At 35.1% G+C, this 25,657-nt stretch overlaps 1 protein-coding gene across 1 annotated transcript in view; it reads left to right on the top strand.

Annotated features, from left to right (window-relative positions):
* CNTNAP2 (contactin associated protein 2) overlaps positions 1-25,657 on the top strand; it is a 1,099,877-nt gene that overhangs the window by 598,803 nt on the left and 475,417 nt on the right. Inside the window, exon 9 of the mRNA XM_062569605.1 lies at positions 13,048-13,197. Within this exon, the coding sequence (XP_062425589.1) occupies positions 13,048-13,197 (150 nt within the window). The remainder of the gene's footprint in view (positions 1-13,047; positions 13,198-25,657) is intronic.

Raw genomic sequence — 25,657 nt, forward strand, 5'->3', positions numbered from 1 at the left:
TAGTTCAAGGATTTATCTTCATAAAGTGCTAGTGACAGCCTTTACTATGCAACAGAATGTTGTTACCACCAGTAAATTTTGATGCAAAGGTAATATATTTTCATGATTTATTGACTGTAGGTCTTATAATTAGTAATTATGCATTTGACAGACCACCTAATGCCTAAAATGCAACAGGAAATCCCCTGTGAAAAATGATGATAGCAGTGCAGTTCAAATTCCTATCAAAAAGAAATTTCAGAGTGAAGAGTGAGATGAAACTTTCTGACCCTAAAATAAACCTGTATTTGCATTAATAATTTTTAATAAAAGTTTCAAAAAGGCAAAAAATGTTTTTTGATAAAGAGCTACAAGTTTTTCACCTCTCAATTTTCATTTGTGGGAAATTTCTAACCTGTGATCTATAAAACAATGAAATCTATTAAAATCTGAGTGCACATGAAAAATTTTGGAAAACATACAGATAATTACTTCTTGTATTAAATGGCAATTTATTCTTCACTGTCAGATGATTGTTACTGACAAGCTTTTAGACTAAACTGTGAATTTGCTAGTCTTTGCAGTATTAAACAAAGCTTTCAACATCCTTCATTTTATTTTCTAAGGTTAAATAATTTATTTCATTTTTTATCTAATAGAACAAAGAATAAATTACATAAAATACAGAGAAATTTGTAAAGTGAAAATCAATCTTCCAGTGGCTCTTATAACTGTGTAGCTGTTGCTACACAGATTAAGCTGGAGAGCTTAAAAACAATTCTGAAATGTGTATTATTGCTCCATTTTAATGTAATAGAACTTAGATTGTTAGAAACGATAATTATTCTCTCTAACAAAATAACAGATGCAAATAGAGCACAAAATAATCTTCACATCTATAAAAACATTGTGCAAACTACTCACACTTCAGTTTGAGTATTCAGTTTGAGTGTCTCTTGTAAAAATAAAAAAAAAATAATATTTCCTACGTGCATACAATTTATTAGTGGTTCAAAATGATAAAGGAAAAGCTGATTTGTACCAGCTTTCTTTTCTCTGAGAGACAAAGGGAAGGACTGATGACAGTGTAAGGCCTGACCTATTAAGTGTGCTTATCCTTCTGCTCACTCAAAAATCCACTGCAGTTACAGGAGCTGCATTGCCAGGCAGAAATTTATTCCAACAGCGTCTGTGGCGTAATGCTTACCTTCAGTAGTGATGATTTCATTTCTCATACAGTCAAAGTTCACTTATTGCCTCCAAGAGTACATCTTCCCTGCAGACTTTGCAAAGGTGGGCCACATTCTTCCCTTACATGTACATACAAGTTTTCCCTTAATCATAGCAGTAGTTACATATCTAAATTTATTAGGTGTCTTTTCTCTTGATTGTGTATGTTGTGTATATAGTGCAATTATGAATTAGACTACCCTTTTTTCCTAGTCACCTATTAACAGACCAGAATACCTACCATAACAGACGTAATGAATAAGAGTGTTTTTGTTTATTAGGTGTCATTTATTAAGTACTGTATTTTTACTTTAAGAAGAGCAAATAGTTTTTAAATGTATTTTTTTAATTACATTCCATGTGCCAACTGCGAATAAGCTTCATCTTAGAACTACTGGTGGTACTAGAAATAAATGATTTTGCAGGATCAGGCCTAAAAATGCGTTAAGGGATGACATAAAACAACTTGAATTCTCCATTCCAAAATTACTGTAGGTAATGTTTTATATATACATTGTTGTGTTGCTGTTTTCAGTTTGGATTTGCAAATACGTGTCTAAAATATTAGCCTAATATGGCTGTCACAGTATGATTTTGGCAAAGAGATGAGATTTATTGATACGTATTTGTAAGGTTATTTCCAGTGTTACAGAGAAGATAGAAAGAGGGACAACTGAATTTCATTTTAAAAGTGGTAATAACCTGATTTCAGTCCTTCTTGAGTACCAGCTTACATTTAGTATTAAATGGCTGTACTCTAGGTCATGTCTTCAGTTTGTTATCCTTTCCTGTGTACACCATAAAAGGCAATTGTATATATTCATGTTTAACTTTTGTGAAGTAAAGCAACAGAAGGCTTTTATTTGTATTTTTAATAGTGTTTTGTTTTAATTTCCATTCTTTCCAATTCTTTTATGGCAAAGACGATGCTTTATGTCAAAGCCCATTTTGATTATAAGGCAATGAATGGTTTGGTTTAGTATTTAGAATTTGTCTCTCAGCCAAGTTTGATGGATTTTTTTCTTGTAATATTTTAAAATCCTCTGAGTCTTGAAAAAGTAAACACTTTTTCTGGATCTACCGGCTTGGGTATATTCAATTGTGCACACTAAAAGAATCGTCAGCAATTTCAGCCTACCTAGTGAAATATTCTTTTTTTTAATAATGGAGGGAAAAAGAGGAAAAAAGTTAAAAGAGGAAGATTTCAGCAATAACAGTATCTTTTAACACTTTCAATTATTTTTCTTAAGCCAAAATGTCAAAAATAAGGAATGATTAGGATTTACTGAAATATTCTGTTATACTAGAAATTAAAAAAAGTTAAAAATTTATTTTTTCCAGCTTTTCAAGAAATACTCATGAAACTAAAAATATTGATCCTCCCTTCTCCTCCCCCCTCCCATTTAATTCTAGTCATTGGGGATGAATTAATTGACCTAAGGGTTTGATCTGGTAGTGTAACTATGCTTTGCAGTAGTTTTGTTCTTATCAGAAGATCACTACTTTGATATTAGGAGTCAAATTTCTTAGCTTTTGATCTGCCAAAGAGATTTTTTTCCCCTCTCAAAGTGAGGGGTTTCTTTAAGGACGCATTTTGCAAGCACCCGATCCCTTGCTACCTAGGCATTTTAAACCTTTCCCGGACAATCTGTTTATTAAAATAGCTCTGGGGCAGCTCACTGAGAACAGCTCCTCGTGCCTTTTGGCGTTCCCGTCGTCGGGCCCGCGGGCAGGGCAGGGGAAGGCCCGCTGCCTGCCGGGCCCCGCTCGGCGCACCCCGCCGCGGGGGCCGCCCGGGAAGCCTGCACCCGCAGGCGCCCGCGGCGGTGCGAGAGCCGGCGAGGCAGGCTCCGAGGGGAGGGAGCGCAAAGAGCTTTCTCCAGGGAAGCGGAGAGGACCCGTGTCGTTATCCAGGCGCTGGGCTGAGGGGAGACTGAGGAAACGGGCCCGCTCCGCAAGGGGACGGCGGGCAGGAATTGCTTTACAAATGCTCTTCTTGCCAGCAAATCTCAGTCTCGCTGTTTAACAAAGATCCCCTGTTTTAAAAGAGCTACAGAAAGAACATGGCGATAGAGATTCAACACATTTGCTTCTCTGCATATTTTTGGTATGTGTGTATTGGCATAACTACCCCAATCTGCTGTCCTAGCTCAGGGTCCCATCACACTCCTGAACCTACCGGTATGTAGTATTGCTAAATATTATCTCAGATTATCTTTCCAAGGGTTTGTATTTCTGAAGAATATATATTTGTAAGGATATATTTGAAGCCAGAGCAGAAAATGTTATTGGCATTGCTGTAAGTATCTATGCATTAAGGATATGCATAGGAAAACTTTTCCAAAATAGTTTTTATGTATGCTTTTTGCAACATTGGAGCTGATGTTAGTATGTTGCTTTGTTAAGGTTTTGAGATTAGGGATTAAAGGGTACCTTAAATCAGAGTTACAGTTACCGCAAAGTGGTGAAATGGGCACTTTATAGGTGAGACCAAGGCAATTTTGATTACCAGATGGAGGATGCAGTATTTATGATGTCCCTAGCTATGCCTTTCTTGTTTTCAAATGTTTTTGCTCCAATTATGCATTTTGCCGTGAGGTGAGTTTTCAAGGGGATTTTACTGCAAATAAAATTTTAGAGTGGTTATCTGTTTTTTCTACTGACCATAGAGGGAGACAAATATTGAACAGAGGTTAAAGTTACAAAACAAGTGAATGGACAATTCAGTTAAATTTTCTTCAAGCTTTGAGATATTAATTTAATGAAGGTTGATTCTCTTGCTGTGGGAATGGATTTGGCAATTACGAGTGGATATAGTATTTCCATATAAATTTTGTGTTAGGAGGGAATTATTTTATGATGGGATCCGGTAGCAGTTGTAACTGTGGAAAAGTTACTGCCTCACCAATGCTGTGGTTTTGATTATTACAGAATGGTGGGTTTGAAATATTTTTGCAGCTCATCTAATCCAGCTTCCTGAAAATTTAGGATTCTTCCGTATGTTGATCTAAATGCGCAGCTGGTAGAGATGCCCATATGTTAGGCACTTAAGTAGAGGTGTATTACCTCTCTGTCACTGTTGCAGTTACCTCTCCAGTGAAGTCCCTTTAGCAGTTCAGCTTGTAACTCCCTCAGTTGTTCAGGTATGTAGGGTTAGATGGTCAGCTCGTTTGGAAAAGTGAGTTACTCTGTGTGCATCACTGTATGGTTCTGCAGCTCTTCTACTGCTACAAGTGAGGATACAGCATGGCAGCAGGAGAAAATGGTCAGATTAAGACAGTGTTGCTGTTCATGCCATGTCTTTATACTGATTAAGTATTTAATCCTATATTACTTACTACTCACCTGCAAAAATTACTAAAAGAGGGAAAAAAATCAATGTTATAAGGAAAATCCTGTACCAATAACTGGATGATGGGTTAGATATTCATCTGTACTAGGATTTTTCATCCTTTATTTCAACTATGATAAATTTTAAGAGAGAAATTCTTCTGTATCTTAAGGTCAAAGTCATAATTAGTTAGATTTTTTGTAAATATTCTCAATTACTGAGGCAGATAGTCTAAAATAAAAGTAGTATTGATAATTTTACAATATCAGATCCTATTATTAACTAAAAGTTACAGGTAGAGTGCATGTGTGTTCAGTACGCACTGAATGATCCACTGCTGTTAGGTTATATTTGGCAGAACTGCCTCTCCTCTCTAATCAGTGTCAGACTAGAGTCATTCCTCATTTTCTAAAAGGAGACCATTAAAGGTGATTGCTAGAAAACATGTATTAAAAGAAAAACCTGAGAAATACTTTAGCCCCAGTTTTGCAGAGCACTTAAATGTGTGCACATCTCTTAAACCCTAGAGTAATCTACTTAAGCACATGCTTAAATATTCTTGTTGATTTGAAGCCATTGTGAAGAAGCTAGTCTCAGGGATATTAACATGGAAACAAAGTTTTGTTTGATTTTTGCCATTTTTCACCTTTAGTCGTGTTTAGTTTTCTTCTGCTTTTTATGTCTGCTTTTGCTTTTTGCATTCTTCCTCAATGTTCTGGGTTTTTTAAATTAAATATTCTGTTTAATCCAAAGTGAAAGTGTAGAAATGGGGCACCCATGAGAAAATCTACGGAAATAAAGAATTTTGTTCTCTATATTAGTTACTCTATGTATTTTATTCTAATTTTAGTCTAAGCTCCTTTCCCCTGAATAGTTCAGGACTGTGAAATGAGAAGACATAGATTCACTTTCCTCCTCTGCTTGGCATAACTGTTTATTTTATTTTTTATATATTACTTGTCTGGTCTGAGCATACCATAAATAGGCAATATCTTTATCCTGCCTTGAAAAGTATCTGAATATGATTAGTACAAAGATAGGACAAAATAAGATAGGCTACCTGCTGTATTCTTTTCGAAATTTAGGAGTCTAAATAATAAATGTATAGTAATGTGCAATAACTATTATAAGTATTTGTAGTGATACAGAAGGGCTGCAAATTTAGAAAGAACACCTCGTAAAGATAGAGAACTATATTTAATGTGGATAAATGTGACAGAAGAATAGTCATAAAACAGGTACCTTTAAGTTTAACACAATGGGCACCTTTAAGTTTAATAAAATGAACAGCAAAGCTCTGGTTAACTGGGTTAAATCAGAATATTAATACTCTGAGCATATAGAAATAATGATAGTTCAATGCAGAGTCATATCTGACAAGTGACTGTAAAAATTGTAAAATGAAGTTCAAGCTTTATGAGTATAATGCTGTTTTTAAGATTTATATCTAGCTATATCGCTATATAGATCTTACAGGAAAAAAGAAGAAAAAAAGAAATATAAACCCTTTTCTAAAAAAATCTGGTCTGGAGATTTCTCATATGAAAATATTATGTAAGATAAAGTATAGTTAAATTACCAGCTTCCATAATGATTATTGGAATTTTTTGAAAGCTAAGAATAGATTAGAATTTATATTAGCATATTTATGATTTTAAATAAAGAAAGTAAGTGGATTTTTCATTATGTTCTGTGTATCCTTAAAGATACAGATAACTGTTTTCGAACCAACAAGGTCATGATAAGTGATCTGATTATGTCTCACAGCTGTATAGTAGTTATAGTGTTGTCCATGAAAAAAATAGATAAGCCAGATGCTGATCTAGAGGGAGTTTTGAGGAACTTAGAGGCTGTTACGCTAAATAATTGATGGGCAGCCATAGTCTGTCTGTTAGTAAAGACTACTCCTGCAACCATTTTTTGAGATGATTACCTTCCAGCATGGGCAGAACCCTGTGTAATTCCAGGGCGCCGTGCTGCATCATTAGAGCCCGTGATTTCTGACTTGACATTGACTTGAATAGAGGAAGAGGACAGTGTAAGAAAGACGTATTTGTTCATTAACAGCATCATCCTTCTGCAAGCTGAAACAAACATGGAGATTCCAGTTTGCAGGCTTGCCTGCTTTCAAATCTAAAGGCACAATAGCACAAAGAAAAATTAACTTAAAAATAAACAATGTGAAAAGAAGAGGGAATATACCTTTGCTTGAAAAACTAAAATTGTTTCAGCAGTTGCGTGAGATTGCAAAAAATCCTAGCAAATGTCTGTGCAAGTGTCTACGCTTAGAATTTGCAAAATGCAGTTTTTGTGTTATTCAAGTGCAAATATTGCACTTGTGTTTTTATTAGTTTCCATAGTAAAAGACAGAACAAAAAATCATTGCAAGTTTGACCATTATTTGCCAAATATATGGTCCATTTAACTGAAATCGCCAGTTGTCAAGCCTATTATAGAAATATCTTTGACTGCTATAAAGAGTCTCCAACGTTGTAGTTCTATGCATTTGCTGTATTTTCAGTTTATTGCACAACAGGATCAAATATGGAATAGGAAAATGACCTATTCTTGTGGTTTTTTATATATCCTACATATACAAAGGATAGAGATTTATTTAAATGTAAATGTTCACCTTTTTCTTCTGGCATCCACTTATCAGGAAAACCTCAATATAAATAAAATATCACCCGTGGGTAAAATTTTGGCATGATTACAACCACTGACCTTAAAAAGGAATCCCAAGCTTAAATCTGAAGACAAAATTTGTCATAACTTACTTTTTTTTTTTTTTTTTTTTTTTTTTCCCCTCTGGTGAACAGGGTTTGCAGTTATTAAAATCTCTTCAAAGACTGCAGGGGTTTGCAACTATTTTAGCTTCAGATAGCTGAAAAGTGAATAAAATTAAAAATGCAAAGGACTTTTCTGAACCATAAACCATAAAATAAAATTCTTCAGATTATGTACTGAGATAGTTTATTCCCTACGCCATCTATAATGTTACCATAGCAAGAGCTCTGTATTTTGTTTTCCAATTCAAAAATACAATTAGCAAAGCACAGAAAAGTACAGGTCTTAAAATTACATGCTAGTGATATACATATATTTTTTTCCTGATTGAATTTTAATGCAGAATATAGCTGTATGTTTGAAAACAAGTGTACTGTTGGCTCATTCTCTTCTAGTCAGAAATATTGGTGGAAAGTTGTACTAAATTAGTGAGGAGTTAGGCAGGAATAGGGAACTACCTTACCATTCTCAGGTAAAACACATTGATGGATGACACAGGGACCGTTAGTCACCTTGCTCAACTGCTTTTTCTGTAGAGCTTTATGAAACTCCTGCAATTCAGAACCTTCTCCAGTCTGGTCACCTCCTATACAGAAGCTCGAGCAGGAGGAAGGCCTTTGTGTTTTGGGCTCACTTCTTTCACAGCAAAGCAGCCAAACCATCCAGCTCTGCCTGTGTGATTTTACTTCCTCAGAGGATCCTCAGCAGCAGTAAAGAAAACTCCACCTAAGCTGAAGAGATGGTTCATCCTCTTTTTTGGCTTGTGCCCTTTCTTACTTTTCTAGAATTTTGTTTCTGTTAAGGCCTGATCTTCCATGTCTCCTCCAAGAATGCACATGCTCGTAGTAGTTCAGCCATCTTTTTCCGAGCGTTCACCTATGCTGCTAGCGCATTTTTACACAGTGTCTTATGTCCTATTTGCATTTCTGTGATGGTAATACAAACAACTAATCTGTTCAGCACTCCTTTTCACTCGACATTCTCATCAATGAGAATTTAAGAACTGCGTGCAGCAACATGGTTTTACATTGCTTCAGTGCTTTACAGTGTACTAATGAAATAAATTTTCTTTGTTTAATTTTTAAGCATTAAAGTTCTTAATAGAATCTTGGGTATCAATTATATATGAAAATTAAGACAAGATTCTGTTCTGATGTAGCAGATGCTATGCTGTTGACTTCAGAAGAGTTTTGCCCGTTTATATTAGCAGGATTGTGTAGTCTAGCACTCATTAATAGCTACTGCATGGGTCAGTACCTTCTACAGTCAGATTTGATCTCCCAGGATCAATTGTAGAGCAATTTGAGATTTTAGCTGCTATTGTTTTCTTCAAGGCATAACTCTACCAGATGTTATCTAAATTCCCAATTATGTACTAAGCTCTTGTACTTCTTTGGTATTCATTAATCTAGTCCTTCCTCTACCTCTGTAATAAGAAAAACATCTGTTTCTTCTTGTTCAATCAAAGTGCCTACCTCAAGAGTTCTACTTTTAAAATAATGCAATTTAAAAAGAAATCCTAGATAGGGAGAATGCATTTCGTTAACATATTTAATTTGCATATGAAACCAGCTTTTCTGAAAGTCAGCAAGGAATTTGTGGTGGTAGCAATATACTCTTTTCTTTCTTCAAGTTGGATGTCAGAAAGTTACAGTAAGAAAGGAAGAAGGCAAATATACGTATCATCTCAGGTAAAAGAGATTAAACTGTAATGAGAAAGCATCTTTGTGAATTTGGGAGATTCTGCACTCTGAAGTTTCCAACTGAAAACTCTTCTAATAGAAAGTATTATATTCTGTCCTTACTATTCAGAATGATTTTACAGAATGATCTTGGTTAAACTTGATGAAGTCCAAGCAGAGGTCTCCCGTCAATATTCATGAGGCATATAATAAAATATTACACTAAAATAGGCCATGTAACTGTACAAACTTATCATCTATGGAAGGATATACTGTGTATCACAACAGCGATGTAAGTCACTGGAAACAGAGCATTATCACATCAAAAAAGGAGTGTTGACTCTGCTGCCCCTAGAACTCATGCAAGTAAAAAGGAGATAAAAACTTTGACAGAGGATAAGATGCTCTCAGTTACACAACTGAGGAGCGCAGTTCCGTAAACACAGTCGTGAGGACTTGCTGAATGCAAACGAGCTGTCCTCATTGGCATCCATAGCTAAAGAGTTACAGAACCTCATGGCAATAATGTATCAGCAGGCAGTATTATAAATGTAAAATTACAACTGAAGATCTGTGGCAACCGGAGTTGTAGCAGTTCAGAATGCCAATGTCCTCCTATAAAGATCCATCTGGGTGCTTAATACAGCTAGCTAGGAGGCAGATAGCCTTAGCTGCTTCCTAGCTAGGCAGCTAGTAACTAGTACAGTGAAGACTTCATAAAACAGAAACGGTGTGGTTGTTTTGGAAATGACAGGAGCAGTGCAGATTTGTAGGGTCAAATGTTTTTAGTACTGGCAAAATACCAGTGTTTCTCCACTCATGCTCCTAGCAAGCAGCTTAAGGACATCCATGTGTCCCCTTGGTATATTTTGCTAGATGCTGTGTACATGGAAAGAATGCATGAAATTAGGCTTTGCTGGTAACCTGTGGGTCTCCTCATGCTCTGATTTCTGTTTAGTCTGGTCAGCATCACTGATCCTCCGTTCCTCTGTCTGGGTCTTTTATTCATTGTGCTTCACACTTTTCCAATGTGGTGCGAGCAAGCTGTACTGTCTTCTCCTGACTGCTTGCTCGGAGAGCAGGCCAAAGATACTAGCTACAAGTAACTTTACTTTTCTTAGAATGGTACCTTGCACACCTTTGTCACTTGTTAATGCAGCAGCTAGCTTTACCGGTTTTTGTGTTTTAATGAAATGTTTTGGGACTCCCAAAGTTGTGCACAAATCCGTGTTGAGTTGGACAAATAGTTTCCACTAGAAAAGAAGTGTGGAAGGACTCCAATTCACAAATTGGCTGCAGAGGAAACGATGGCTCTTTTTTTCATAGTAGTTACATTTTTCACTCAGGGAAAAAGTGAGCTGAGTTAATTCTCTCCATTTTGGATCTCTCTCTTCCTAAGAGAGGAAACTGAGCTCTCTGATAAGTAGTCAGGGAATGAAGCATGCAGCAGTAAATAGTTACATAGTATTAGAAAGAGCAGTTCTATGGCTCTTTCACCTGGATGCATGCTTCCAGTCCCTGTTTTAGTTTTATTTAATAATTTAAAATATGTCATATGAGACATATGTCATATATGAAGAACATGGGTCCTCCAAGATGTAACTTACCTACTGTTTACAAAACAGGCCGAAGTATGTAGCAAAAAAAAAAAAAAAAAAAGTGAACTAAAGTAGCCAGGAATATTTTGCCTCCTCTGAGACTGTCCACTTAAAACACTTCACTTTCTCTTACCATCAAGTTATTGTTTTATGAAGGAATATCTTCAAGAGATGATGATGGCAGACTAGGGCTTATTGTGAGAAATACAGTGTACTCCCATTTTAATGGCATATTCATCTGTCTTTAGCTTCATCAGATGTCTATGCAGATTTATGTCTAAATATGTTTAGAAGACAACAGATTGAACACAGGAAAGATTTTGGCTGGAAGGTTTTGTCTGTTAGGTAATGATTTCAATTAAAAAATGTATCAAAGACCAAACAGCAGTAGTCTTAAAAGTTCCTGTGAAAGTTTTCATGGAGAGAAGTTTGCCGTGGGAATGCATCGGATAGTACTGCCTATTTAATCCAAAGTCAAGAGGAAATCAGTGAAAATTCCAATGCTTGTAGGAGGCAGACATACCTACAAAAACCCACTAGAGGTATGGCATAATTTTTCTAGTTGGAGTTTGCCAGGGTACGAAGGCTCATATTCTGATATAATGCAGGTGATGGCACAAGATGGTGGCACTAACACTTTTTTTGCCCAATATTCTTTCATTACTGAATATTCCCCCTTTCCAGAAAATGATATAGATACACTTCTCTGTGGATTCACAGATGAGCAGCGTATGTTGCCATTTTCAAGCCATTTGTTTTAATAGCAAGGTTTTAATTTTGTGCAGAAGTTTCTAATTATTGCTATTCAGTTTATGGCAGTAATGAATGACCTGAGACAAACTGAAATAGATCTTTTAATGATAGGTCATCTCAAGCTTGATTTTTTTTTTTTAACTGTGTTCTGGTGAACTTTAGTTGTAGTTACACTTGCTACAACAATTTTGGTTTGGAAAAGTTTCATCTTCCTTCTTTTTCTTAATGATTTATTTTAGCTATAGAAAGTAATCTTATCTGGATTTAAATGTTATGTTTTTTCTGTTTATTGTTTCTTTGTTAAATTTAGTGAAAGTGAAAAACGAGCTCACAAACAGAAAGGAAGCTCTCCTGATTTTAAAAATATTAGATATTTCTTTTATTAGATTGAGCATGTTTTGGCAGGAACAGTTCTTACTGATACACTCTTATTCACACAAAAGAATGTTCCAAAATATAACACTGTCTGTATTTTATCAGGACTTGATCTTGTTTACTAGCCAACACTTGGAAGCAGTGGGAAAAAATAATTCATTAAATGTCTAGATATATCTGGTGTTACTCTTTGCCATGAATATTATTCATTTTTTATAGAAGATAATACTGCTTTGAATGTTTTAAAATTTCATCTTCCATTTTACTTCTGATATTGTTATGTACCCCATTTAATTTTAGAACCTGCTTGTTGCACTGCATTGCACTTTATTTTGGCAAATTGCCTTTTGCTAATGTGACTTAGCACCTAGATGTAGATGGAGAAAAATGTTACTTGTAAGAGGTGCTATAATGTGGAATTAGGTTTTACCAGAGAGTTTGCTACTTACTTGCTGATCCAAAGTAACCTACCTGCACAGTAATGAGCATAATTTAAGAATAAATCAGTACTCTTTCGTTGCTGTTAAATGCCAGCCTGACATGCTAGGCAACCTGGCTTCCTGCCAGCTGCTGCAGATGAGAAGTATATAAGCTTTTTTTTTTTTTTTTTTTTTTAAAAAAAAAAAAAAAAGAGAGAGAGAGAGATCTGAATGAATGAACAGATCCAGTTACTTCATTGCTGCCAGTATAGGGAGGATGGTGCTCCCGTAAGCTTCAGGTTTTTGGCAGACATTTGCTGGTTTTGCAGTGGCTCTGTGATAATGTCTTCATCTGCCATGACTAGCTGCATATTCCAGTGGCAGGATTGGCTGTGAATTAAGCTTCGATGTAAGCTTTTCTCCCTTCTCTTTTTCCTTTCCCTTGTCTTGGAAGCATCACCTTTTGATGAAAGCAACAATCACAAGCATAATACGCCCTGTATGCTTGTTACTCATTATAATTAAATAGATGAATCGATATATTTTCCTTTTGAGCTTGGTTGTAGAAACAATTAAGGGATATACCTTATTAGTTAAAGATATAATATGGCCTTTTGATGGGTAAGGTGAATGATAAAATGTGTATTCAGAAATAATTATACTTGGCTACTGGCCAGTTTGGTAGCTCTAAGGCTTGTATTTATGATGATAATGTTAACTTTTATGGAATAATTAATAATAATACCTTGTTATCACACTGAAATTGTCATTTCTGCGCGTTTATTAGGCTTCATTAGACTTTACTTAATGAGCTTGGGAGAGATGCAATAAACACTTAAAGATAATAAATATTAGACTAAATAAAATGTTCCAATGTTTTGTGTTCTTCGTAGGCTCTGGTCTCAATGATGGGCAGTGGCATGAAGTCCGATTCTTAGCTAAGGAAAATTTTGCTGTCCTCACCATTGATGGAGATGAAGCTTCAGCTGTTCGAACAAACAGCCCTTTGCAAGTTAAGACGGGAGAGAAATATTTCTTTGGAGGTAAAATTATCGGAACAAATACCTGTTCACAATGCTTTTCTCTTTTAATCTATGCCATAGATGAAATAGAGATTAGAATGTAATTCATATGGTGTACGTGGATCTTAATACTTGGAGCTTTTAGAATGGCTAGGTGGTGCTTGTCAAAAAGTAAAATAGTAAACTTAATTATACTTAAAAAAAAATCTTTTCCCACCATCCCATCCTTGGAAAAAAAAAAACGAACAAACTCAGAAATATTGTGCAAGAGGTAATCTAACTTGGAATGATTTCCCAAATCTTATTTGGACAGTTCAGGGATAGTTTTCTAAAAACGAACCCTTCTGATAGTAGTAGTTGCACTGAATGACACTGCAAAAAGAGATAAGCTTATCTTTTCAAGTTTGGCACCATAAAGAGAAAAAATGTTACTGTCTGGACAGGTCTTAACCTTGTGCTGATTTTTCAAGAGCTGTCATGATTGTGTGTTATTGAGAGCTTCCATGAAGATTCACGAGCCTTAGTTTGCTCTGTATTCCAGGCCATTGGTAGTCCGTATGCTAAAAAGAGTTCTTGCAAATTATGGTTTGAATGTTTACTGCTCTTGCTCTCCCATGTTAGCATTTATGAAAGTCAGAAGGCCAACAGGCCAACAACAATCCTGGATTTTTTTTTTTTTTTTTTTTTTTTTTTATATTAAAAGCTTGTTTAGCATGCCAGAAAATATTTTTGATACATTATTATGCTACCTTATCGGAGAAAGTCTTTAAGGGTTTTTAAACTGAAGTGTATTGGTTTTTTGTTTGTTTTTGTTCTACTAGCCCTGGTTTTTACAACATATGATTCAGCAGTGATCTGCAATCTTTGTTCAGACAGGATTCTCAGCGAGGTCAAATGCTAAGATCAGAAAGAGTTGTAAGCTATACATTTGAGTTGTCCCACATGAAAGCTTCAAGACAGAGAATGCAAATTCTGAGATGATTTTTGAATAAAATTCATCAGTGTTGAAAACTGATTATCTCAAACTTAGAAGCTGCATAGCTAATCAAAATAAAATATAAGTGCAGAACTATAAATAGTAACAGTACTACCAAAGTGACAGAAATGTTAGTGATTTGTGATTGGAGGTGCCCCAAGTAGAAAGCGAAAAAATCCTTTCAAGGTTATTCTCATTTCCTTATCTCCTATCAGTGGAATCATTAAAAATACATATGGAAATTAGTGTTTAAATAGTGTTACAAAACTAATATATAGTTAATTAAGTAGATTCTAATCCTCCAGATAGTGATGCCATATACTCTAGGAAACCTGTGTCCTTGTGGCAATGATGATAACACAGTCTAGTCCAAGTATTACCAGATTAAAGTCAATCTGTCACAAAAAATAAATTTCCCTGTTGCTGCAATGTTCATTTTTTCCAGTTCTTCCATACTGAATTCAGCTATCCTAAATAGAGTTTTTAGCATATTGCCTTAAAGAAGAATTCTAGCATAGACAGTTGCCACATGCTAGAGACTGAAAATTACTTTCACATCAAAACGTACCGCTTTTGCTTTGTTGGAACAAACTGAGACTTTTTATTAAATGAAGTTATTAAGCATAAGAGAAAGAGAAAGACACAGAAGAGAAAATAAAAAGAAATGTTATACATTTTACGTCTGTTGTTAAACTCTGTTAACTCTTGATTGGTAAAATCCAGACTCTTGCTAGATTTCTGGAGAGAGAGAGATTGATTTCTTCTGAAATGTCTTTTACATTTGGCCTGACTGTTTGGCGTATGGAAGATATATTGCTGAGATTCTCAAGGTGTTTTTTCTGTACTTGCTCCGTCAAAATACATGGTGATTCAGTGTCATTTTGGTTAGATTCTGGAATCTGTTTAAGTTGTTGACTTGCACCTTATAATTCCACTGTCCTTCTGTAAAAGTGTGCATGTAGACACTGTTCCAGGGGGATATGAAGGTCAATCATGAATTCTCTGAGGTGTCATTTCCACATCTGTTCATGAAAACATATGGTCCCTTTGCGTAAGCTATGTTTGTTTTTGTTTTTCCTTACTTTTTATACTCTGAAAGTTTTATCAAAAGAGTAGCCATGTTGTAATCTTCATGTCCCCCCTTTTTTTTTCCAAATAAGCAGTCTGCTTTTCCAACATTGTATTTCTGCATTCTAACTCTCCCAAGCTGTGAATCTGCGTAAGCTTTATTTCTGACTTGGAGCTGAGGAACTCTGCTACTACTTCTTGAATTTCAGGGGATGGAACATTTGTGTTTTGCAAAATGATGCATGGCTAGCAAGAAGAATTATCAATCCTTTGGTGATCATAAATCTCCAATGTGAAAAGAAAACCAGTGAATTTTTTTTGATTGAGAGATGAGTACATTAGTTAAAGGTATTCTGAATATTAAATGCTTTTAAATAAAATCCTAACATACATATCACAAAAGCAGAAGTTAAATGATCAGCTTTAAAGATACTAAAGTCATATTCTTCCCATCCCACTGTTGAATTTATTGATCTTCACCTGCAAAATCCTGAGAAAGCTCCATCCATTGAATTTATAATAGGAAAGCCTGTACAGCATTTCCAGAAGTCTCTGAACACATATGCTCTTCTAATTCCACTTTTCCTACTTTCTTCTTAAACGAGATGCCACAGTATGCATAGGTTTTGTGCTGTAAGCTTTTCCTGGTGACTTTTCAAAATAAGTATCTTTCTTTACACTTTGGTCTCCTGGTGATAACAATGTTTTTTTTTTTTTTCCTAAGCGAAAGGTTGTATTTCAACACTACAGTACAACATTTTTGCAAATATATATTGGAGAATTTAAGCAGAAAACTAATTACAGTAAAATGAGTACTGCCTCGAAGTAGGATAGATCTTTTTCCTAGTAAGGTGGACACTGGATAGACCTTTCTCTGTGAAAATTGCTAGAGCTTTTACAATAAAAGAAGTACTGCATTTTAATGTGAATTTTTGAGAAAATGTATATACTCCATAAAAATGAGCCTTGTCATATTTTGTTGTCATAACTTTGCACTGGCAGTGTCCCGTAATATTAGTTTTATAATAAAACGGGCACTTTATCAAAATTGACAATGGATTAAAGGTTGAGTGGGCAAGGAGAACATTACTGTGCCAAATGATTACGTGATATAGTGCAGACAAATCATATTACACTGACTCTCATGGATAACTTCTCAGTGATAGCTGAAAAAGTCCTTAATTTTACTCATGATATTTTCATTAGAACTTGATTATGATTTAATGCAGTATAGTTACCTTGATACTGGGAATGCGGACATGCAGAATGGTTATACATGTCTTCCTGAAATCAGAAATTTGGCAGGAACAAGCCCTGTGAGGCAGATGTTCCTTCTGTGCACACATATAGATGAAGTAATGGCAAGACAAACACTGTGTAGATACTGAAGTGGTCAGCAAGAATAACAACTAGGTTGGACACGGAGGAGTATAGCAGGCCTGGTTATTCAACCTCCCTGTCTAATAGCGACCTTCAGGAACTATTTTGAGCAAAGTTGGTGTTTTGGAGAAATCATAACTGAGTGACATCCTCTGAATTTGTTCTTAAGTATGTCCTGGTTTATTCTCCTTTTGTCCTTTTATTTGGATAGAAATGGTTGTCTTTGACCACCAAACCCAGATTTTGCAATGGATGCAACAATTAATGTTTGAATAAAGGAGATTTGGAAATCAGAATCTCTTGTGAATTGTGGCCATGGAGCTAACTTTTCTAGTTTTGAAACAGTTGTAAATCACAAGAGGATTCTTTATTTTTCTGCCAGAGAATAAATCATTTTCATTATACATAGAGTTTTTCTTTTTTGCTTCCTTTGTGACTCTCTTGTGCTGTCTCCCAGCACTGCTAAGATCTTCTCAAGGGATAGACAGCAATGATGTTTTATTCAAATTTATGTGTTGGGGAAGCTATAGACTGGGTATTTCTGTAGAATTTGTGAATGTGTGCTAGTGTAATTAGGAGGGTAGGTGCTAATTGCCTATTACCCTTCTGTATAACTCTACTTCTATTCCCATTCCTTTTAGTTGCATTTTCTTTCTTTGGGGGGATTTTGTTTTTTGGAAACAAATGAACTTCCTTTCCCTACTAAGCTCTGGAGAATGATGTTTCTTTGTTGTTTCCAATTATATGCATAAAACAAAAGGGCAGAACAGAGGAAATGAATCGCACAGTGAAAATGAACCTCATTAACCTCATTTGCACTACTGGAGATAAGGGGCTTTTGTGAAGCATCTTAAGCTTGCACCAAACCACCTAATAGCTGCCTAGCACCCAGAGGAAATATTTGATTGGAGACATAACTTTGACTTATTTCTATTATATAGGATTTCTTTTTAATTGCCCCTGCTTTCCCTCTCCTCTACACTGGCTTAAACATGGGAGAGTTTTTAGTATGAGAGGTGAATCTTCAGTGAGAACCAAAGTATGCAGTGAGCATCTGTCAGTCCACTGTGCTGCCTGTATTTTCTGACAAGCAAAGATGAATGGAGTATGCAGGAAGTTTCCTGTGGGACACCAGTCTGTGGCATGCAGTAATTCCTTCCCTTCTGTACAACTGTACAAAATGCACTCTGTATGGAATCTTGTTCCTGGAATAGAATTCATTTGTTGCTGAAAGTACAGCTGGTTTAAAATCCCCTAGGATTAGAGGAGGTGCAAAGGGGAGGGAAAGTCAAGCAAAGAGAGAAAACACCTTCCCTATTTTACGCATGCTGGGCTGCTCCAGGTGTGAATCCTTTCTTCTTAAAACCTGTCATCTACACCAAAAGGCTCTGAATGGAGTACCTACAGTTTTAGCACGTTACCCATTGTTAGTACTGTGTGAGCCAGTCATTAACAACTATTATAGGCATGATGAAATTTCCTAGGAGTTACTGGAATTTCCAAAGCAAAAGACTGTCTGGATCTAACATACATATTGGATAGCACTGTGATTTTTTTTCTCGCTCAAATTCATATATGTTCAATTAAGCCAAAGCTGAATTATTAGATGTTGTATGACAAAAGAAAAGGGTCCAAGCAGTGACAAATGAAGACATCTGTTACCTCATAAATAGTACTGCAGTCCCTGCTGACATCATTTCCTGGAGCGTGCAGCTTCTCACATCTCAGTAATCAAGAATGATGGTGGGGTATATTTGCATTTCTCTATGTCTGTTCAGATCTTGAATAAGTTAGGACTCCAGTTTTGGTGCTAATTTATTTTTATATGTACGCCCATAAGCTAGGGTTGTCAAAGGTGCATTTGTTGAGGAAGGAGTGCTTGTAGTATGATGTGAAGTCTTTATCCTAGGTGTCAAAGCTCCACTGTAAGCTCATAGCAAATCCACAATGAGAACACAATACAAATTAAAAATAAACCAGCGTATAATGTGATTTTGAGATTCTTCGTCATTTATCTTAGGGTAACTCCAAGGTCGGTCCTACAGAATAATTATAAACACAGGAAATTGAAGTAAAAGAACTGGAATGGGCTGTCTTTTTTAACTGTGCTCATGCATTGGGTTGTTAAACCTTGAACATTTATAAATCACTACCTAACCAAGAATGCAGATGTGCAGAATGTGTAAACCTGAGCAAAGCAAGGAAATGGTTTATTCACTTTTTTCCCCTCTTTCCTTTTGGGATCTTCCTTTATCTTCACTGTTAAGTTGAAAAAAAGAAAAAAAGAAAAGCAATTATAGGCAACTAAGCCTCACTCCTCTATTTAACACATGATTCAAATTCTTTATTATCTCATCTGCCCTCTTCGGCTGAACACTGAAACACAGCTGAATTCACACTCCTATAATTCACTTGACAGAACTGTAGGAAGAGGACTTGATCAACATTGCACATTAACTCTTTGAATTCTGTACCTTTTCATCATGTTTAAAGTTTTCTTTTGTTCAGATAATTTTAATACTTGACAACTGAGACCAAAATGAGGTAAAATAATGTAGACATTCTGTGCTTAATTTTCAGTAGTGCAGATAGTATTGTTTGTGATGTAGCAATATGCCGAACCACCAACACATTGTATACAGCAAGACAAGCAGAAGTGCTAGAGATGATAGATTGATTTCCAACAGAAAACCAGGGGCAGGCAGAAATCTGATACTTTGAAAAACCAAATAAGAGATCAGGTGTATGCTAATGTGAGTTTAGAAATGAATATATGGGAGCATGAGTCTTTCTGGAATAACTTTAGCTTTTCAGCAAAGGCCTACTAGAGATGAGAAATGTCTGCCAACTGAAAAATGAATGAATAAAGTTTTGAGATCTGCTCTGCTTGTTACGCAACATAAATCTCCATGTTAAACTGAAGATTTTAGCCATGGTGAATATATCCAGAAGTTTCTCAAGAAAATAAAAAAGACACTGAATCTCTTACTCTATTCTCCTCCTTCTTTGGAAGTCTGGTTAAATGAGCCATAAATGCATGCTAAGGGTAAAAAAAAATAAATAAAAATAAAAAATAAAAGGATACATTCCAAAACTTACAATAGTACAATATGTGTGATAATTGGAGATAGAACACAAATACTCTTATTCTTATAAGGGGCCTTCCTGATGTAGTTTGAGCTGAGGATGGTTCTCACTGCTGATTATAAATAATGGTTCATGTATGTAACCTAGCTGGATCCCCTATTAAATTTGCAATTACTGTCTGTTACTTCTACTGTATAAACAGACTACGGGTAGCCTTTTGTGTCTAGGGCAGGCATTCAGTTAAATCCGTGCATGCCTACAGTCCCAGATTGTCGTTATCACCTTTCACTGACAAGAAATCGTATCATATAAAAGTGGCAATCTAAGGCTTTAATGGAAAAGCTTATTAATGATGCTTCTGTAAATCATGAAGTAGATATTAAGGGCTTATATATTTCCAAAGAAAGAACTTTATTGAATCTCACAGTCAGTGGCTTACAGCTGATTTCCTGCATAAATTGGCAAAATTGGTCTACAAAGCTGAAATTGAATGTCTAAAGGCTTGTGTTTCTCATCAGCAAAGCACTGAACTTAGCTGAATGATGCACTGCAGGGTGAAGTACCAAGCTAAAGATGCACAAGTCTCTGAAATGGGCTAACGATGGCTACTGGTTTATTGCCCAAGATTATATGTTGTCAGTTCAAGGCCATTGAATTACTTTGTCTGTCAAAATATATCTACTTTGAGTTTAATTTGAGGTGGACAATGTTTTGGTAATGCAGTACTGAATATATAATATTGATGACCTCTTTAGGAGGGAATTGGTAGTTAATAGCAAAGAATGAGACCACTAGAACATTATGGGTTACTAATGCTAGTCCTGTTGATTTATCACTCAGATTATTCACTGGATGGCCAAACTTCCCCCCCCCTCCTTTTTTTTTTTCTTTTTGGTCTATCTGAAAGTAGACAATTAGCATAAATACTAACTGTGTAGATTTTTTAAAAGTCTCTATATTTATGAAAAAAGAGAATAAATGGGACACTTGAGAGGTAATAGGACACTGTCAAAGTTACAGTGTATGCTGGAGAAAAATGAAACTAGATGTGTTGCCATGGTAATAAAAAATGCTTGTAGTGTCTTTGAGTTCATCACACATGATACCAAGTGTATCATGTAACTTTACTGATCCTGAGAAGTGATTTTACAGGTTTTCTGCTTCTTGACTGAGACCTGCATGCGGGTTCTTACATACCAAATGATCTTCTCCTACAGGTCCAAGTGAGGGTAGGCATTGTGACTAGCAATACAAACTGACTAGAAAAAAAAAAAAACCTTCAGTAAACAAACTTTTATTTGTAGATAGGAAAAAGCCTATAGAATTAACAAGCCTGTATAATAATAGTGTGTGTTTATGTGTTAGTGTAGGAGAAAGTGTGTTGCATTAATCTGTAATGACCAAAATATTCTCTGGATAGCATCAGTAACACGCTACGGCCATTCCCTTATAAATCTTTTCCAAGCAGATAAGGCCTCAAAAAGAAGCAGGCATTAATGATACTGGAAAATGTTTCATTTGCTCGGTGCTTTTTTTTTTTTTTTTTTTTTTTTTTTTTTTTTTTTGTTATTCCTGCTGAATTCCTACTGTATTCCTACTCTAGAAAGATTTTTAAAAATTAGTTAGGTGTATTATAATTTCACTGGCATCATAACCAAACCAAATGGAATTTTGAAAAGAGACATTAGTATCCCTCATTCATTCCCATGATTTTCATCTAAAGAAAGAATTTGCTTAAGTTTGATCCTCTTACCTTTTAAAAACTCTCTCATTTATATTTGCTGTATTTGTGATTTAAATTCTCCGTAGAGCTGATAAGAGCTTTTCCCGGTTGTGTTTTGCTTGATTGTATTTTTGGTATTGCTTTTTATTAAGAATTGAGTTAAAGGAGAAGAAAAGAAAGGAGTGGGAGGGAAAGTGTACTATCTTTTATTGTTTGAATGTCTGAAAAATCACAGCATGAGTAAACAGTGCTCATGCTGTTAGTGACTCCAGTTATTTTGTAGATAAATGATGAAAAAGCTTGAGGTGGTACAAGGAGATGGAGTGCTGCAAATTTTGATGCAGGCTGAAGAAAGGTAACTGAGGAATCAGACACCTGGAATAATAATTGAATCTTAAAGCTTTTGGAGAATGGCATGGCTCTTTCTGTTAGCCATATGTTCATATTTCATTTTTAAAAAGACTTTATTAATAATTTATGACCTTAAAAGAGGTCAAGTAGGACAGATCTTTATAAATCCAGTGAGTGATCTTTCCAGGAATCCTACAAATATAAGCAACATGGCTGTAATCATATCTTATGCTAGTGCCCATGAATATAAAAATATAACTGCATAATATTTCCCTATCATTTGGCAAATGGAGTTCTCATGTGTGTCAACAGCTGTATTTTACTGCATAAAAGCAGTGGATCATGTTGCTGCTTGTAAAATAAATTCATAAACCGCTAGGATAGGCATACAGCATGACACATCCATGTTCACATACCTGCATGCGCATAAAAAATACTTTCAGCAGAGGTAATTTGATTATATAAAGAAGCCTAAACCATCTCTCCAAGTGTTTCAACATTTTGGTGGTGAAGTGTAGATGCAGAATCTACTGGCTCTGTCTGCCTGCAGAGACAATAGCATGAATGTCATACAGGTATGTGAAATTTAAAGCTTTCAGGTTCTACCTCTGTACCATGCTTGCAAATGCAATATGGAAGTACTTGTATGAGAACCAGACCATGCCCTCGGTGAGGTCGTTATAGCTTTCCATTGAAGATAACCACCTGTAGCAGACACCTGGCCCAAAAGATTTGATTTGGTTTGCATCTTTTATACGTACTTTGCATAGTTAATATTTTGACATCTGAAATTACCTTATTATTTCAGTGAAATTACCTTATTATTTACAATCACTGATGACAGATTTTCAAAAATCACACTTAATTAGGAGAAAAGGAGAAAAGTACTAAAACTAAGGATATCCATGGCAAGTTTCCAATAAAATTCTCACTTACTACTCCCACAGAAATTTCCCATGATTTTAGTATGTTTTGAAAGTATTGTATACATTACAGTATTGCAGATAGAGAGGCAGTTACTGTATTCTTCATGCAGATATGTTTAAGAAAGAGTCTGGCTAGTAAATGAATTATTAGTGTATTGTTAGTATTACACAACTGTCCTGCTGTTGCCAGACTGTTCCTCCAGTCAGGACCACCTGACTCCACCTGACTTTCAGTGCCAACCAAGATTTTCCCATGTTAAAAACCATTTCTTGTAAACAAGGTGATTCCTTTCCATTCCACCAAGGTAGCAACATTCAGGGTGATCTTAATGAAATTTGTTTCTGTCCAATATCTTTTAAAAGTTTAGAGCTTGAGATACAGAACATTTTTCCCTTACTATCATTTTTACAAAAAATGCTCTGAAATTAGTATCATTTACACAGTTCACTCATTCTCTGCTTTTCTGCTTTCCAAAATGCACATGCAGGAAGAATCTGATTATTAACAGTTCCAGGGATTGCCCTAGACTTTAACTCTTCCAGTGATCACAATGACTGTTACTCATCACCTTTCTAAATCTTTTGATCTGGAGTTTCATTAACTTTCAACATCTCAAGAAACCTGCAAACTACCTGTGAGATGTCCTTGCTTTGTGAAATAGAGTATAATTATATATAAAATATATGTAAATATATAGCAATATTAGGCCTTTAGCGTAAGCCCAAAACTTTCAAAAAAACACCCTTACTTGTAATGAAAATCAAAGAAAAAAAAATCATTTGGATCAATACAGATTCTACAAAGCACATGGGTGTGTTTTAAAATAACATTAATTAGAAATTAAATTATTGTGTGTATAGGCTTTTCAATAAAAATACATATTGAACAAAAATTCACTATTAAAATGAATATATATTTTTTGACAGAATACATGAGTATATCCCATTCTTTTTCTCTCCGCACGTATTATTATGACCACCCTTTAATAAGCTTGGGTGAAAGCTTTAATCAGCAGGAATGTTACAATGATATTTTGTGTTTGTGGTTCAGTCAAAGCTTTTGCGCCTCATTTAATGCACCCTACTATTCTATAATGTGTTATGTAATAATAAAGTGCTATTTATCATACTTAAGTGATTATATTTCATCACTGAAGTTCAAGTTTCCTAATAATACTTCTATAACATAGTGGAATCATTTTCTATTTATTGTCTCTGATGACTAATTGTCATTTTTATGCTTGTTGATAATGACTGTGTATTTTGCCTTTTAGATGACTTATTTTCCAACCTAAATTAAAAGTTGCAAGATAAAAGTGGATTCCCCTTTTATCCTCCTAAAACTATAACCCGGGGGAAATGAGGCTAGCAATTAGAGGGTTCAGTGCATTCCAGAATGTCTGTATGAGACTGTTACCAAGTCGTCTCGGTTTGTCAGTTTAGCTACCTATGAAGTGGGGTGAAAAGTATTCATTTTGGGGTGACTAATGAAAAAAAAATGCAGCTATGAACAACTTTACATTTGGCTCTATTTGCCTTTGTATTAATTTTCCTTGAACATTCAAATGCTTTTTTTTATTACTAGAAATGATTGTCGAAAGCTCATTTTAAGCCCCAGTGACTGCGTATTTGCTGGAAGTGTTTTGTGTTCGTTCCTAAATTTTAAATTTGAGTTGCTCTATAACCAATGCTGCATGAAAGATGGAAGATTTCTGTGAGCAAATACGCTGTTTGAAATCTGTGTTGGTTAGGTGTATAAAGGCATACTTCCCAGACATCATGAATTACAAATTTTATATATATGGTATAAAAATTTCATTATATTTTTTCCATTTGTGATATATTAATCAGTTACATAAACAACCCAATCAGAGAACAGAGACATTACTATAAGGTTTAGGGACAAAACCAAGATAAAATGCACATTTAATTGATAATGTAATTCCAGTTTGCCAACAAATTACAAAAAATCATGTACACACTGATGAAATTTAAAAATAATTTCCAATAACAAATAAGTTTGAGAATTTTATGATCTCATTTATGAACAGTTTGCTGACATTTTTTCCCTAAGGAAAGTGTTCACTGCATACATATCTTTCAATAAAGAACTTGTTCAGTAAATTACAGTCTTAGAGACTTACTGCAGGACTTCTTTAAAGGGTGTTTGTAAATCATTATAAATTTATGAGAGAATGACATGATGCTAATCAAAGTCTTAGTTACTGTTATTAATACTAGTGTAATTACAAAAGAGTCATCAGTCTTATGCACTATGGGTAAAGATATCACATCCTGGAATGTCCTTTGAAGACACAGTGAAATGAAAGGCGTTGTGAAAGTAATATGACTGTATCTTCCTGCTTATTAATATATTTTTGACAAGCAGTTAATTTTAGAGAGATTATAGATAGAGATTAGTATTAATAAAATATCTAATAATGTTACTGGGAAGAAATTGTTTTAGGTAAATCAGAAATAGCATGATTTTTGTTTTGCTAAAAGGAAGAACTTTTTCTTATCAGGCGAAAGCTAATATTTCAACTCAGGAGGGATAAAGTAAGAGTTAACATAAAATTTCCTGAGTGTTTCTTCTGTCTAGTAAATAACAATTGTTTAGAAAGAGAGGGAAAGGAAGACACTTCAGTATTTCAAGCTCATTATTTCTTAAGCCTCCCAAGATGAGTAGACTTTATATATATATATATATATATATACATATATATATATATATTTCTTGTAGGCTGTGTTGAGATATGGAATCATGTATTTACATAACTGAAAATCTTGTTTGCAAATTGACAGATGGTTGTAAGTGACATAAAGTATTTCAGATATGTATTGTGTATGTATTGCATGTATCAATAATGAAATAGGATTAACTTTAGAGGTTGCAAAGGGATGCACTATTGTTTTACGTCAAGGCTTTGTGATGTACCAATTCTGCCAAATTTAATAGAATCATTGCTG

This window comes from Rhea pennata, chromosome 2 (genome assembly GCF_028389875.1).
Source record: "Rhea pennata isolate bPtePen1 chromosome 2, bPtePen1.pri, whole genome shotgun sequence".
NCBI classification, from domain to species: domain Eukaryota; kingdom Metazoa; phylum Chordata; class Aves; order Rheiformes; family Rheidae; genus Rhea; species Rhea pennata.